This window comes from Athene noctua, chromosome 5 (genome assembly GCF_965140245.1).
Source record: "Athene noctua chromosome 5, bAthNoc1.hap1.1, whole genome shotgun sequence".
In the NCBI taxonomy this organism is placed as follows: Eukaryota; Metazoa; Chordata; class Aves; order Strigiformes; family Strigidae; genus Athene; species Athene noctua.
This window is the reverse complement of record NC_134041.1, coordinates 20,181,514-20,199,108: the sequence shown is the minus strand read 5'-3', so window position 1 is coordinate 20,199,108 and position 17,595 is coordinate 20,181,514. Positions and strand designations below refer to the sequence as shown.

Here is a 17,595-nt window from a genome sequence, read left to right as displayed (position 1 = left end):
TCCCATAAAAGCCTAGAGTACCCCACCTCCAACCAGCAAGTATTGAGTTCTAGTGTACCACAGTGAGTTGGCCTGTTAAATTCAGCTCTAGGAAACTGTGATCATTTGACTATTTCCCATAGAAATCAGTCTTCATTTCTTATTTGCAGGAGTGTAAAAGGTGACAATAGGAAAAGAAGCATAAAGTAGAGTTACTGTTCTCATGCAGAGATCTTCTGTAACAAGTTTCATCCTGAAATGACTCTTTGCATTCAAGTTATAATAGGTGACAATGCATACATATAATGAATCATATTCATAATGGGAAATCCTAATAGAATATTGACCCCAATTCCATGATCAGCTATGTTCTAATGCAGGATGCAAACAGATTATTTGTATTACATTAAGAAACACAAAGAAAATCATAAGCATAATGGTTGTTACCTTATTAGCATAAAATTAAAACACCTGAATGCATAATTCACTAAAAATATTAAGGGATTAATTTTTGGAGTCCAAAGAATTCCTTAAATTAACGTGTCTTTCAGGCAAATTTTTCTGTCACTCTGAAGAGTTCTTTTCACTGCAGGTTAATACTTTCAGGCTGGAAAACATGAACTAATATTGATATAAAAGCCAATATATGAAAGTAGCACAGAACAATAACTGCAAAATGCTATTAGCATATTTACATTTCAAGTTCCATTTATGTCTATAATTAGGCATATAAACAATCATAATTCTTGCATAATATAAAATTAAGTATACGTATAAATTATAAACCCAGAACATAGTGCTGCCAGTGTTGCATGTCTTATGCACAAAGAGACAGGATGATAATGCTTAATGCTACTATGAGATATATGAAAGTTGATTCCAGCAACTGCACTATTTTATAATATACGCAATTTCAGTCTCAAACTCTGGCAGAAATACAGTGTGTGCAACGTTTCATCATCTTATTTCAAAAGAACTCTAATATGATTATGTTTGTATTTTCACAGATAAAGCTGAACAAATCAAGGGACGCTAGATTTTAAATCATCCGTATGTAGGGTTTATTGAACTATTTTTAAAAGAAACAATGTAAACAAAGTATTTTTCCACTATGAAGTTTCTTTAAGCTCATTACAGTACTTCTAATTTATACTAATCTTGGGGTTTTGTGGGTCATTCATACAGAAATAAGAAACAGACTTATAGGAAAATGAGATAGAACTACAAAACCACAAAAATTAGCCTTATTCACAAAACAATCAAATCACTTTCAATCTTTTTTTAATTGATTATGTCAAGGATTTTCATCTAGGAGTTCTTACAGTGTCTTGTCCTCCCTGTAACAGCAAATAACAAATGGCAAGGGGGGTGAGGTGTAAGAATTATAATCTTAACAGGACTGAATAAGTAAAAAAAAAAAAAAAAAAAAAAAAGGTGAATTCCCAGTACTGCTCTGGAACTTGGCATTACTTCCCCTGAAGCCATGCTATTCTCCTGAACAGTAGGCTACTTCACAGTATGTGCTGTTCATAAAGGTTTCTTTACAAGAGAGGATAATAAAACCATTTAAATATAAATAGTACATATTAATGCTATAAATAATGCCTTGAAAAATTAATACAGAAAAGAAGGGAGTTTTATTCCTGCTCCTCCCTCTACCAAGACAGAGATGGTTTTCTCCACAGACCTTGGTCATAATGACGGTCAGTAACAATGCTAAAACACAAAACTGTAGAACGATTGATTTCTTGCAGAACTGAGCAATTTAATCTCTTAGCACTCCAAAGTCCTTGTTTCCACAGTCATCACTACTCTGCCGAAGTAGTAGCATAGATATGTAGCAAGACCTGATGTTACATGTAATAGTAAAAACATCTCATGTTGCCCTTCTGGTTACTTCAGTTTATGCTTGCCGCACACAGGGTAATGGGAGAGAAGTCCTCAGAAGACCAGACCATCCTTCTTCTCATACAACAGAAAATGCAGACCTACAACACTCATGAATCATATGAAAGGAGCAGAAAAAGTGAACATGTGCCATTTGCTAACAAACCTGCCTGGCACCGCCAGTGCCATCTCTTCTAGTGACTGGCGGATGCCCACCCACCTGCAGTTAATTCAACCACAGTTTAGCAGACTGGATCGAGCACGTCTCCTCAGGATTAGAACGGGCACTTTGGATGCAATGTATTCATGCAAAAATGACTGTGCAAATAAGGGGTTTTGCTCCTCTTTCTATGTACCCTTATTTCTTAACCCATTTTCTGTTTTCTTCACACTTAATAAGCCAAGGGATTCAAAAAGACCAGTCAAATCTCAGTTTTGTCCTAAAAACCTGATTCTTCAAGTAGTCCATCCTACTGCAACAGTTTTCATTTTAGCCTGATTTTCAAAGGAAACTTTATGCATCTGTGCTGTCTGTATGGAAGCACACATATTATATTTACACAACAAAATTCTTCTAGAACTTTTGAATTCAACTCATTTCAATTAAAATGAGAGGTTACTAGCTTGAAAGAAACCAAGTTCCTACAACTTTGATGAAAACACATAGCAGAGAAGAAAAATGCTATTGATACTTCAATGATTTATACAGAAAACACATTCAACATCAGGCATTGGGGAACCCACCTGGGAGAGTGCCATCATGAATGTCTCCTCTGCAAGAAAGGCTTCATGTGTGCAATTGTTTAGAATACAAGAATGTCTGCAGGAAACGAGACTTTACTAAGCACACTGTTCAAAGAACTATTTATATTACAATATCCACAAGAAAGCTAGTTTCTTATTTGTTAAACCATTTTTTCTTTGTGGATTTCTTTTTCCTTGCAATTGAATTGTCTGATTCTGATAGCTATATACACTCCACTAACTTTTTAGGCACTGATATGCATTCTTTAATGATTCTCAAGAGTTTTGACTTTATTTCCCCACATTTTATTCTTCTGTGTCTGCTTCAGTTCCCTTGGAGGGCAGAACATGCACCACAGTACGCATTTTGATGACTTTTGTGCCCCAGGGGCTCACAGGCTTGCCCATCTCTTTTTACAATAAATGCAAACAAACCATCAGTTAACAGACAGCTGCAACATTCTTCCAAAAGAACAACCTTTAAAAATATTGTTTACTTGTCTGAACACAAGATATCCTCCTACCCTTCAAAATAAGTGACTGATTGATGGGTAGGCAAAAGTATTTGCTTTGACAGAATCAGCCTGACATCAGTTTTCATGTTCTCTGCTGCCTGAACAGTATCAAGCTGATCAGATTTGTAATTCTCCTGAAGTACATCAATCCAAGCAAAAAAACTACAGTCTTTTCCTACGCTGGACTCGTTGATCTGTCCAATGTAAGTTAGCAAGTAACAAATTCAACTATGATAAAAATTGATTGTATAAACTGCTTTTTACAACTCCTGAAGTACAGAAATCATCTAGCTGCTTACAACTTCATTTGGCAAGAAGATGAACACAGATCAGAAGAGAGCTGCAACTTACCCAACTGTCATTTGCTCTTCAACTTTTTTACTTTTTAAATTGGCTGTTGCACAATGATGGTTCTGACCAAACAGTTAACCAAGAAGGCATCAGGCAATAGTTTTCAAGAAAATACATGAGTTTATATCCAAGTGCAACTGGCAACCACCGACCCTACAAACAGCTTCTCTTATGCAGCTAATTACAGTAGCTTTTAGAGTAGGGAGGAAAAAGTTGGAGAGTCTACATCCAATCTTGCAAGAAAGATGAGAACAACAACTGCACACCTCAATTATTTTTGCAGTGACATGCAAAACAACTGCACACCTCAATTATTTTTGCAGTGACATGCAATTTGAGATCACATGATTAGGTATGCTATTCAACCCAATTTCCAAAATCAACAAAAAGCATATACAACTGATTTATACGCATGTTAGATAAGGTTCCAGCTAGACTTTAATGGACAAGGTTGTGATATAGGTTGTGCTGGAGTACTTTACTACTTATTCTCTTTCCAGAAAAGTGGAGTATTTTAAAGATCTGTCTGAGGACATAAAATCCATCTGGCAAAACTTTACAACATTTAGATTTGCAGAGAGATACTGATTATGTTTTACACTGCACATGCATAGGCCTTTTCTTGTTTTTGATACTTGTCACATCTATCGCATAGTATAAGAAGAGAGCCTCTGCATCTTTCAAGACTTTATATTCCACTGACACACAGTTTTTCAACATAGCTATTTTAACTGAGGATAGCTCAATCCTGAAAACTGTAATTTAAAATACATGTTATTTTAATATTTTAAAGATACTTCTGGGGTTTTATTCTTTATAAAAGTAAAAATTCATCTCCGCATACACTTAAAATGATAGCAAATTTGATTTCCTTTCTCTCAGGAAGCCATTTCAAAATAACACAGAGCAGATTTGTAAAACCTGTTTAACCCAGTCTGTTTTCTACCGTGCCTGAAATACTGTATGTGCTACACATGAAAGACTCATTAAGAAGAGCTTTTGCTACTGTCTTATTAAATAAGCCTTGGTACATAAAATAACACGCAACATAGGAATTTGAGATACTCCATATTAGGAAAATTACCAAACTCCTTAAAAACTTAAGAAACTCTCAAATAGTCTACAACCCTTTATGCATTTGATATCTCAAACAATAAAACCTAAAAAACTTAATAGCTTGTTTTAGTTGCTTCACTAGTGTACATAAAGAGGTATGATCTCATGGCCTGAGTATGAAACCGGACATCAAAATGTTTTACATGATGATTTGCCAAATCACACAACAGGAACTAACCAAATTGTACCAGTCTTCCCCCAGTACAAGGAGATAAATGAATTTACACTGAATTGATCAAATCTATTCAGTTAACAAAGAATACATGAGATATTTGGCTTCTGGGAGTGAGTTTTAGAGAGCAGTAAAGGACATGCTTAGCTACATGCTAAAACTAACTGAAATGGCAATGCTAGTTACTGAAAAACTCACAACTTGAAAATTTTTGCTACTGGACAATTTATCTAGTCTTGCTAGAGAATGATAGCAGGTAAAATAGAAACCAAAGGACATTAATAATTATAAGAAGAAATAAGTATCCAATTCTCCCTAGGCAAACAGAACTTGCACAATTTGTAAAAATGATGTATGTAATTTGTAACATTATACTGAAGCAAACTACAGACTAGTGATAAAAAAATTTATAAGCTAGCCAGGGCCACTGACCAATCAAAACAAAATGCTAAAGGTATGGAAATTTTAATAGGGAGTTATAACTTACCAGCTTCTCAAATGACAGAAGACTTGACAGAAGTCTTGAGAGACAGAAGACTGAAGTCTTTATATATACTGCTCTGACAGTTTAATTGAATCAAGATGTCTAAAGATGCACAGACAGTAAAACCAGATAAAGTGCAAAAAGGAATCTGTAAACTATCACAGAAAATATTACAATTGGCTTTACCTTAGCTTTTTAATCTATTTAAATTCTCCACTTGGGTGTTTTTATACATTTTAGAATAAAAACTAACATTCAAAAAGACATTTCTAAGTTTTTTCAGGCCCCAAGTGACATAAGCTTTTTCTTTAAATCAACAGTCTAGCATTTATAGTCAAATAAATGGAGAATGAAAAGTTAGCAGATGAACACCTAAGGGATATTAAGTATATGCTGTCCTCACATATTCAAATATGTGTTTGCTATGCTTTTTATAGAAATATCTTCATATAAGCTTCCAAAGCAAAATTAATAATGCTTTCTAGCAGGCCGTTACGAAAAACCACTACCATGACAGATATAAACGAAAACATTGAAAAATGGGGATTGCAAAACAGAGTCTAACTAGAAGACCATTATTTTAACATTATTTCTTCCCAATATCTCATGCTCGCCATGCAATTATCACAATTAACTCCACATTCCTTGGAAAAAGTTATCAATACATAAATGTCAAAAAATTATCAATTCTTAATGTACTAATTGCCGCCTTCTTGCAAAAGGATGGCTACTGCTGGTATTTTTTTTCAGAAAAGCTTTAACGTTGTTTGCCAAATTAGTCCTTTTATCTTCCATCAGCATCTGCAGTCAACTACTGCTTTGGTGAAAGAGTCCAGAGTTTTCTTTTAATTTTATTTTAAGAGAGGAGGCACAAAGTCAGAGAAAAGAGTTGCAAGTCCTGCAGTTTCAAATTCCTTTTGTAGCTCATCCAGCGTTGAATATTCTTTGACTTCAAACGTCTGAAACCTACATTGTAAAAGGGAGACTCATGAATATGCCTAGATTTGTCAGAATGTAATTATCGATTGTTACTTTTCTATCCACAACAGTACTAAATTATACCTTTTCTGCTGTGACTGTACTTTTGTCTCACACAGTACACTAATCATTTTCTCTTTGCATTTCTTTCCGCTTGAGTCCACATCTACCTTAGAAGTTTTCTGAAGAATCAAGTACTCCTAAATGACAAAAAAGAACAAAATATTAAATGTCACCTAGTATCTTTGAAGTTTAGTAAAATGCAAAAATCTGGATGAAACATACAGATTTTTTCTAGAAGACAGCAATCAAACTTCGAAAGTGCCCATCCCAAGAAGTGCATGACTGTTTTTATTCATCAGCTTGAAGTTAAGTGCAGTCTTAAGTGATCTGGAGAACGTGAGTTTGAAAAGCCAAAACGTTCTCCTCCAATTTTACCACAAAAACCTGCCTAATGCAGAGGGAGTTTATAGGTACAGACAAGAAGTTCAAAGCCCAGGCATCTCTAAATCAAGGAAAGAGACAGTAATGAGCTAGAAATATTAATTTCTCATCACAAATTTTCTGTTTTCTGGGGCATTTGGGAAATACATGAGACTGAACCTACGCTTATTACAGTCAGGAGACACAGTGAATACAGGGGTATAATTAGAGAGGGAAGCAAAACAATACAGGCCACAGGTCTACAGGTATCACTGGTTTCTTTCTCATAGAATACCTTCTTTTTCTTAAATACAGAATAAAGCTGTTGGGCCTTCCTACTGTCCTAATGATCAATCTGCTTCCAAAATTGTTACTCTTACAAAAACACACACAAAATATTCAGACACATAGGTTTCAGTGGTAAATCAATAGAACTAGTCAACATTCATTGTTCCTGCACCTTAATGTTGCTCCTGTCACCCTGAAGAAGAATCAATATTATCTTGCCCATGAACATCAGTCTTCCAGTCAGCCTTAGATCTGTAGCCCATTTTTCCACAGTTTTGACATATTTTGCCTTTGCTCTCATGTGATCTAAATGCAAAAGGAGCATCCAGATACCATCCTCTGTACTTGTTCCTTTTGACGAAATAGTTTTTTCATTGCAAACTGTTGCTGATTCCTTAATGACATATTTAAGATGCTGCTGTATCCAAAGAATCAGATCGTGTACCATGGGTTCAGAAAGATGATTCTTTGCTTGTTCAAGTAATTTATCTTTCACATCCATACATTGGGCCCTTGTAAGCTGGTCTGAGTTAACAGAAATATCTGGTAGAGTTGATGGATAATTGACTGGTAAATGAAATAACAGCTTTAAAAGTACATCTGTATCCAGCAGTTCTTTCACGCTGATTTGAATCCTAAATGTGATTCCATGCATCTCTGGAAAGTATCAAAAAATAAACATTAATAGTTTGCTTGAAGTGGAAATACATATATTTTATTAAGTCATGTTATTTTCTGTAACAACTCAACTCAAATGACTACCATTCTGTAAAAAAAAAAAAAAAAAAAGAAAAAAAAGGGGTGTGGGTTTTTTTGTGGGGTGGGGGGTTGCAACCAATGGCTCAAGCTATACTTGCAGGGAATCCTGAAATGAAACACTTCCATATCATACTAGAAGGAAAGTTATTAACACATTCTAAAAGGAATTCACACCTTTTGGCTCCTTCAAAGTCTAGACAAGACAGCAATAAAGAATTGTCTCTCTCAGAAACACATAAGTCAGCTTCTACAGCTCAATAGCAGCAGCAAGGACAACCGAAAATAGACACTTTTCTGGACAGACTCAACACTGCCCTAACTTTGCTCCTAGAAAAATCTGTAAGGCTCCTAACATCAATACCAGCACAAGGCAAACAGACTTGTACTGAGTAATTTTTAAGACAACCATTCAAAAGCAGTTCCACACTGAAGAGAGACTTGGAAAGAGAAAAGTCAGATCTTTGTCCCCCACAACTTTCAGAGAAAATAAGCTTAATTGATTTCTGCCAACTTCTCTACATTTATAACAGTTGGACTGACATAATAAAAACATCTGATTCTAGATACTATATACATACATATATAGGTATATAATTATATAAACATATGTGTATACATCTACATATCTACTCAAAACCTGTTGTTGGTCTACTTTAGAATAGAATTCTTTTCAGAGTGAAAAGGATACGTACAATATGTAGCAGAAAGGGCAAAAGACCACATCCTCCTGATAAATCACATAATCAAAGATGTTGAATATGAAAGTTATGTACAGTAATTCCTGCAATAAAACCTTCTTGACTAAAACATGTTTCACAGAAAAATGCAGAACTTCATAAAGTAAAAAGCGGGGACAAAGACCTAACCTACTTTTGCTCCTCTGCCATGAAGAAAGAGGGTATCAGATAAAAGATGATCTTCTTCAGATGTTCTCTGCTTCACCCCCTTTGATGCATTCTAAGCACTTCACCCCTTTTCTTTAAAAAATTGCTAAAATGTCAAGTTGATTCATTCTATAAGGGCAGGAGAAGCCAGATTTGAAAGGCAGATTAGAGCAGAGCTGAGTTTCAGAGAAGCTCTTTTGAAGTGACTTGCCTTCTTCTCCCCCTACCTTATCTTACCTTCCTTTACATGACAGTCAGCTGAATTATGTTTGATTAGTATTGCTGATGCTGCTAACCAACCTCAGCGCTCTCTATGATTTTATATTTGAACCCTACTACATAAGTGAAAGAACCTAAAAGTGACTTGGACAGACAGAAGCACTTTAGAGAGCTTAGCCAAAGGCTTGTTTCCAAACCTCCTTCCTGGGTCATACAAAGAACTCTCTAGGTCAGAGCAGTCACAAAATAAAATAAGCAAACCCTCCAAACTCAGTAATCAAACTCTAGCATTACTATAAAGAAGTCTCCAAACATCTACAAACCATCACTACCTGAACAGAGTCAAATCCAGTGGTTAAAGTAGTGGACACAATCCAGTGAATTAAATGAAATTACACCCAACCATGCCCGTACTTACAGGCACTACATGTCAAAGCCTTATTCCCTGGCAACAGGAGTTGGTCTCCAGTCTTCTAAGACCCTATCAAAGGTTCCAGACTATTTTTAAGACAGCTTTTATTCCTCAGAAATATACCAGCCTTGGAAGAGACTCCAGTCTCCACAGCACCCATCTGTAGCATGCAGCCCTCACTCACTGGCAGTACCTACGCTACTCAAGCCTTCCCATTCCAACCTCTGTCTTCTGCTGTCCTGACAACATTTCTTACTGGGCACCAGCTATGAGAGCTCCTCTGCCATTATGCTAGGCTCCGTACATACAAGCACACACACAAGAAGAAAAGCCTGTGCTGTATCTCCTGGGACTCCCAGCACCCTCTTGGCCATCAGGGAGGGTGTCTGCACACACCTGAGCGTCGCACCGCACACAGACAGTGCCTGCTGACCCACCTTCTCCCAGCCACCCCTTACACAGGGCAGCCCCACCAGGTACGCAGCCAGCTGAAAGCAAGCTGCATTTGGCTGAACAGTATTAACATTATTATATTCCTGCCCGTGAATCACTTTATTTTAAACTATGTTGCCAAGAAATTTTAAAATATACAGCCTATAAATGAGCTGAAGAATACTACTCCATTGCCAGCTTAATTACAGTGACAGAAAAACATGTTACCTTTGTGATAATCCTCCTAGGATTTTTTCACTAGCTTGTCATAACAGATCTCACCAACTCAGAAGTAACTGAGGGATAAACAGACAGGCCAACCTTGCCCCTTCGGCAAGGGCCTCCTGCTGCAGTGATCATATTCTTAAGCCTGCAACAATCTCACACCTTTCCCTGTGATGATGAACTAATCCGAAGGAAGCAGCGCAGCATCACATCCCAAGGTGTATCACCCTGAGCCATCGCGAAAAGCCCAGCCATGCTCATTTACATCTGCTTCAGACTTACTTTTAAAAAGGAGAATCAGTTCAAAACGTTTGTGGGTCTATAGCGTCTAAAGTTTATTTAAACATTCCAGCGTCCATTTTCTGCACCAGTGTTGCAGACAGCTGGCAGAACAAAGAGCAAATCACCGTTGCCCTGCGTAACGAGGCTCTAAAGAAATATTTCCTTTGTTTGCACATGCTACAATGTCTGAGTTGTCTTCACAGCAAAATGGTGATTATTTCTGAAATAAAAGGTTGGGTATGACGTTCTGCTGGCATTTAATGTGCTAATAAGACTAAACTCAATATATTTTAACTCATTTTCCCCTATAGCTGCATTTAGCTCTAGCATACTTCAAATTTTTTCTTATGTTCCATGTCAACTAGACAGATATCCCCCTCCTCTCCTGCCCAAAGGCATTTTATGCAACACATGCAGACTATTTTTAAATTCAGAAAATGGCACCTACTAATGTACAAGCTTAGAATATATAAATATATTTTTATAGCAATCTTGGTGAGCAAACCAGAAGAGAACAGATTAACAAGAAAATTATGGATTTCTATCTGTAACGCTAATCTCTGCAAATAGATATGTAAGATACAAAAGATATGCTGTAATTAGTTTATTTAAATTCATCAATGCATTGGTTTTGGTAAAAACTTATTTTACATTCTGAATACTTCGTTGTTAAATTCCAGAAAGCCAAAGTTTTTATCATACCAAGAGAGCTGCAAAAGCATTTTCTTACATTCCTCAAAACCATAAAACCCCAATGGCCTCCTTTTTGATCCTGAGAATCTACAAGCAAATTACTCTTAATGTATTAGAGATAACGTAACAGTACAGTCTCACTGGAAGTTACTGCTGCGCACTGTTTGTCAATGACAATGTATATGGTTTAAAGAGACAAAGCAAATATAAGCTAATGAATACAGCAAAAGTTAATTGTATACAAAGTACAGGATTCCATAGCTCCAACAGAAAAAGAGAAGTAAATTCCCAAAGTAAGAAGACTACCAATAATCATTGTTGTAAATAATCTTTTCAATTCCAGCAGAAAAAGATGGATATCAACCAGATATGCATGATCCTTATGTAACATGAACACAGCCTGGCTAAAGGCCCCGCAAGGTCATGTAACATCAATATAAATATAATAGCTTGTTCCCGTTGTGCACTTGTGGCACTTCATGTTCCAGGAAAGTTTTGAGCCTTTTACATCCTGGTAACTTATAAACACAAAATAATTTTTCTGTATATGAAGCACAGAGAAGGGTGTACATATATCTCTAACTGATTTGGAGGAACAGACGTGCATATGCAATGTTCAGATACGTTCAGATTTTTTAAAATAAACATCTGTTAAGCCTGGATACTGTATTTTCAAACTATGCCTGAAATAACATTCCTGAACTTTTTGACTTGGAGAAAATAAAACTCAGTCAAAACATTTCATCAATCATATTTTAAAAATACAGCTCTAAATACCAAAATAAAATCACGGAATTATCTGCCTATACTGGAGCAAGAGGTGTGTCATGCAGATCTAGACACAAAACATTTCTGCTTTTAGATTACCCCAGTTAATTGTGCTCCATGCAGACACTAATGTCCTTCATCCCCCTGAGGCTGTCTACACACAAAGTCCTCTTTTCAGATACCCACTCGATGTTCTATGTGAATCTATTTCAACAACTACTTTCAAATAAAAGTTGGAGGTTTATTCAGTTAATTTCCTGGTAACTTTTTAGTTTAAGTGAGTCACTAAGAGCAGCCACATGTAATTTCACACCAAAGCAGCACAAACTTATTTTCACAGAATCACAGAACAATTGAAGTTGGCAGGGACCTCTGGAGGTCATCTTGTCCAACCTCCCTGCTCAAGCAGGGCCACCTACAGCAGGATGCCCAGGGCAACATCCAGCTGGCTTTTGAGTATCTCCAAAGCTGAAGGCTCCACAACCTCTCTGGGCAATCTGTTCCAGTGCTCGGTCACCCTCACAGTAAAAATTATTTCCTTATGAATCCCAGTTCTTTTGGGCTGAATACATACACAGACAAAATCTGACAGCAGGCCACTGCATCCACATTTAACAGTATTCTCCAGGACTTTACTGCAGTCCAACCAGCAGGAAGCTGCTTGCTGTCCATCGCTCTGCTGGGAAGCCAGGCAGCAGCTGCAATAGCTCCCGAGACACCAGGGGACAGTAGTAAAGAATAAATGCATATTCTCTGTGTGTGTGCGTATATATTTATCTCTCCAACAAATATATAGGAGAGCTGTCACCTCTGTAGTAGGCACTAAGCAAAATTTACTTACGTTCTGGATCTGAAGAGACATGCAACACTTGCCCACCTGACACTTTCTTTAATCCTGATGGTAACTGCTGTTGTACACCAAACTTCTGAGGTTTATTCTCCCTCGCTGAAGGGGCATCTTTGCAGCACTGTGATGGCACAGACTGATAAAAGTAATCTCTTAAAATTATGTTCTGATCAGCGGCCACCACGGCTGGTGCAGAAAACGTGGAGTAAAGGTGTCTACACTTAATTGCATTCCTAGTCTACAGCATCCAGCAGCTGATGGGAGCAAGCACTACAAACCTTCTCATCTTCCCACCCGCAGAAAACGTGAAAGATTAGCGTTAGTGCCCTGTAAAAACCTACAACCATATGCTAATTGCTGAAGTTGGAGAACATTTGGCACATTATAAGGCCCAGATTATTACCTTACCCCCAGAAAAAGAGATGACCCAAGGCTTCTCATGCATAGCAACTGCTGCACCCCTATTAAGTATTACAGGGTAAATAGCTGGTTTTGTGACATGTATGAGATGCAAACTGCTTATTTACCTAAACAGCAGCCAGCCCCTTCCCACTGCTGCCCTTTGCCTACTGCAAGTTTCTGCACGCCCCGCAAACAGCTGGAATTAAGAAGGTCGCTAATTATAAACGAGCAGGACCCACTTAGGCTTCGTCCTCTACTAATAGAGGCCGGCAGCAAAGACACAAGGCAGGACTGAGACAGGCGAGAAAGCGCCCATCTTCGCCGCTAACAGCAGGGGTTAAGCCGGCGCCTCTCCGCTGGGCAGAGCCCCCGCCGTGAGCGGCCCCGGAGCGCCGCCTCTCGAGGCCGGGACGGGGGTACCGGAGCCGGGCCGGTGCGGCGGGAGGATCCCCGGCTGAGGCGCCGCCGCCACGGCCGCCTCCGAGTCTCGCTTGGGCAACGCGAGGAGACCCTGCCGAGCGGGACGAGCCGCGGCTTTCGGCAGAGGAGCGCGGGCGCCTTCACCTGAAACCGCCAGCACCTCGCAGGCGTCCGGCTCGCAGTAGATGGCGGCGAGAGCCGAGAGCTCCTCCAGCGCCAGCTCCGACATGGCCGCGCCCGGCGGAGCGGGACGGGGGAGGCGGCGGCGACCCCTGCCGGCGGCCGCCGGCAGGGGTCGCCGCCGCCTCCCCCAGTCCCGCGCTCGAGGGAGGCTGCTGGTGGCGGCGGGGCCCCTCCGGCCGCCTCGCCCGCCGCTGCCCCCTCGGTTCGGGCGGTGATGAGCCGCCCGGCAGCCTCCGAGGCGGCGAGGGGCAGGCACCGAGTGGCGGGAGCCTCTCTCTCTCTCTCGGCGCCGAACAAAATGGCCGCCGGCCGCAGCGGCCCGTTTTGGCCCTGTTGCGACTGTGTGTGGCGGTCTCTGACCCGCAGAAAGGAGTACCGCGGTCACCCTCAGGGTGCAGATGGTCAACTGAAGCGTAGCCACACAGACTCATACAGAAAGTTTTACTAGAATATAAATCTGTGCTGCCTGTATTCGACTACTGTGGCTTCATAATCCCACCAACAGGCACCTGACTGAGGTCTTCTACGGCCGATGGTATCATTAACTCCCAGGTAGAGTCATCTCAAAATAAATACTCTGTATCTTCCATAATTATAAAATCATTTTTAAAAGCAAGGGATGGGTGGTTTACTTTTCCAGGAAAGTATATCACGTTATTATTAGTCCCCTAAATTCCACTGAAATAACAAGAAACTTCAGAGTGCTGAACTGGGAATGAAGGAAATAATACTAAGGGAAAGAAGATGGGAGCTGTCAGAAGTACTGCCAGGTAGTGCTCCATGCAGCTGTCAGAAGGCTTCGGTGGAAATTAGCCTTAAAAGTGCCTCATTCTATTATTAAGAACTTTCTTGCCCCTGGTCTTTCCCCCTTCTCCTCATCCACTTTGCATATTCCATTTTACATGTTTAAATAAAAAAGTCCATGTAAATGTCTTTTAAATTGACACTATCACAAGACATTGAGGTCCCCATGAATAAGTTACTGCACTCTGACATTTGGAAGTCATCAAATGAGACAGTATAATGTCAGCTTGATATTTTTCACACTATGAAAATATCAGCTTCATGTCAAAGATCTAAATTCCATCTTAATGTAATAAATTTTCTTGTATTCACAGACTAGTGAAAATGCTAAATATTTTAATTTGAAATGAACTTCTACAGTGACGATCTGGCCTTCATATTCCATTATTATTAAACTGGAAGTAAAGATCTTACTTTCCCTCTTTTTTAATTTCTTTAAACATTGCAGTGTTTGATAGGATAACATTAACTGTATTCATTTCTCTAAATGAATGCTTTCCCATCAACATGTGGCAAATAAAGTTTTAAAAAAAATCTTTCTTTTTAGTCAATTAAACCAGCTCCAGCATCCTGTCATAAATCAATACTCCACTGATGATACCAGTATTTTCCACTTTGCCTGACAAGGCAGACAGAACGCAGCCTTTCATATATAGGTAAGATTAATCTTTCCAGTGTTATTTGCAGTAAGTAGTATCCTTTGCTTTCTACTCACTATAATTATGGCCCCTATCAATTTGGTGTTGCATTGACAACCACTGGTGTTTATATATAAAACTGTGTGTTTAGACCTGTTTTCCTCTAACCCAAGTGGCAAATAAGAGAGAAGGAGTAGACAGACATTTGAGGAAAAAAAATGTCGATTTGGAACATCCATCTACATCTTTTTACCGTCATTTCCATGCCAGCCACCCTGCCATCCCAGCTGCCTCAACGGTAAGCGGTCCTAAAAGCAGGTACTCTAGAAGCCATTAAAGGACCACTAGAAAGAGTCTAAAAATCACTGCAGTTGCCCATTTTGGGGTCACAAGACAAACACTAACGAGGAACCCGTAACCACAGCTAAGTGTGATGACTAGCCTATGCAACCAATCACATCCATCTTTCGGCACTGCTGTAGGACAGCTGCAGTTCCTATAATTTCTGCTACAACAATGTTGACAGCTCTAATGCAGCCAGAACGGTATCCTTACCAGCTAGAACTGTTCTTAACTGAGTTAAATAGCACGGATTTTTCAGATACTTAAGAAGCCATTATTTCTGTAGTAACAACTGTAAGTGTTATTGCAAGGGTAGAAGTTTCCCCAAAAGTGACTTGTACAAAAATGGCAGAGAGAAAGCATCATGAAAACCTGTAAAAAAATCACTCCAAATAATCTAAAAGGCAAAAGTTTAAGAAAACAGAAGCAACCCCTGTAATCGTGAAAAATTGTGATAAAACATGAAGATGTTTTTCCTCAGTATTCTCAAGTACAGCTAATACAAAAGTTTTCATCTTTTTTTTTTTTTTGGCCCAAAGCATGTAGTTTTTAAAGTTGGAAGAAATTAATTTAACAAAAAATCTACACTGCAAATTAAAGCTTCCAAAATTTGCATGGTTTGTTCTAAGGTTAAATTTGACATTTTTATGAGGTTTTGCTCTTTGGTTTTTGAAAATGAGCTAATGAATTCTCACTGATATATAAAAAAAAGCCTTCTCTGATTTGAGAGCAAATAAACCAGAGGAAAAAAATCTTTTTTATTACTTTTCAAGTATTTTAGAAGCAAGTTTTTCAAGGATTTGTGGTCAGCAGTGTTTTTTAAAGGCACTTGCATTTATCCTCCATGCATCAAACTGCTTTAAGTCAATTCCCGAAGACACTTAATCTTTTGGCAGATAGAAACTCATTTTGAAAGTCTACTAATGATCAATTAAAGCATTAGATATCTCTATAGATGGGAGGTTTATGGGGTCACAATCTTCAGAAGCTGGAGGCAACAGCAGGAACATATTAGAAAAACAGCTAAAACTTTCTGTAGTTACCACAAAACTGGCAAAACATCAGAAAATAAAAATCATTACTTAGTCTTTAATGTTGGGGTTTTTTTACCATAATACACTGAAAACAAATGTGATGGCTTCTGTTTTATAAGAGAGGCCATGTCAGCATGGAATGTCAGAAAAAGAAACTATTCTTTTAAATTTTTTAACAAGGACTAATAACAATCCCAATACTTCCAATAAATTTACATTATCCTTTGAAAATTGGATTTATTCAGACTACAGTCATAAAAATATGTACCCATGCTGCAAACATGTCTTGTGAGTAGCTGCCATTGGAATCAGTGGTTCACTGGTAAATAATACATCGTTTCACACATGCTCAAGGCCACCCGTTTAGGTCTGGAGCCTAGACTAGTACTCTGCCCACAGGTTTTACACAGTTTGACATACAAGTTGTAACACCAAAGTGATGCAATTGTCACATTCATAAAAGAATTTAAGATTCTTTCTCTAAGAGTTTGGCAAGCCATTTTTTCTTGAAGGAGATACACATAAAAGTGATTAACCATCTAATACAAACTAAGAAGGATGCTTTTTACAAAATGACATATCTAGTTTGACCACAGGTTCCTACTATTACTACCATTGCCAAGAGAATCAATACTTACTTGATTCACCGCATATAGAACTTGCCTACAATTTACCTTGCACAAAGTAAGATGGAATAACAAACACTTTTTTTTTTTCCAGTGAGAGTAAAAATGCATGAAGTTGCCTACTAAAAATTTGTTGAAAACTGAAAAAATACACTGCATTGCTAAAGAACATATGTAAAGATACTTGTGGGTAGGGAAGGGTGTGGTGCTGAAGACATAAGCAGTTAACATTATGAGTAATATATTCTATCCTCAAAATGTACATCTTCTACATCAAGTACATCTGCTTGTGGAACCTCACTACATGGATTTTCCTCCAGGCATAAGTAAAAGGAGACAACGGATTAAACTGTCAGTTAATTTAGTAAATCTTGGGGATGGGTCTCTTTAAAAAGTAAAGGAGTGGTGGTTTTGAAAGGGACATTTCCACCCTCCATAAAAAACACTTTAGTAAGAGTCCAAAAACCAGGCAGTGCTCCTTAGTTTACCAGTTCGCTTCATTTTTAACTGCCGAGCTACAGCAACCTTAGTATCTGTGCCTCCATCTTTTGAACTTCAGCACATTAGCTATTATTCCACCACACTTGGACATGAGTCGAGTGACAAAATGGGAGTGCATAAGATGACAGACTATTTATGATCATTTTCAGAGCACCAAGAGATTCTCTGCTACTTTCACACCTTTTGT

At 38.4% G+C, this 17,595-nt stretch overlaps 1 protein-coding gene across 1 annotated transcript; it reads right to left on the bottom strand.

Moving 5' to 3' along the window:
* Positions 1 to 1,029: 1,029 nt before the first annotated feature.
* On the bottom strand, positions 1,030 to 13,525 carry RWDD3 (RWD domain containing 3). Its single transcript, XM_074906618.1, has 4 exons — positions 13,425 to 13,525; positions 7,110 to 7,594; positions 6,311 to 6,426; positions 1,030 to 6,214 (listed from the first exon to the last, which is right to left on the bottom strand). Exons 1-4 carry the CDS (start codon positions 13,507 to 13,509, stop codon positions 6,100 to 6,102), a joined length of 801 nt encoding a protein of 266 aa, XP_074762719.1. The 5' UTR covers positions 13,510 to 13,525; the 3' UTR covers positions 1,030 to 6,099.
* Between the last annotated feature and the right edge of the window lie 4,070 nt (positions 13,526 to 17,595).

Coding starts and splice junctions, on each gene's coding strand:
- RWDD3 (XM_074906618.1), bottom strand. CDS start 13,509: ATGTCGGAGCTGGCGCTGGAGGAGCTCTCGGCTCTCGCCGCCATCTAC. Junction 6,427..7,109: donor GTGACAGGAGCAACATTAAG/GTGCAGGAACAA, acceptor TTTGTCATTTAG/GAGTACTTGATTCTTCAGAA. Junction 6,215..6,310: donor GTACAGTCACAGCAGAAAAG/GTATAATTTAGT, acceptor TTTACAATGTAG/GTTTCAGACGTTTGAAGTCA.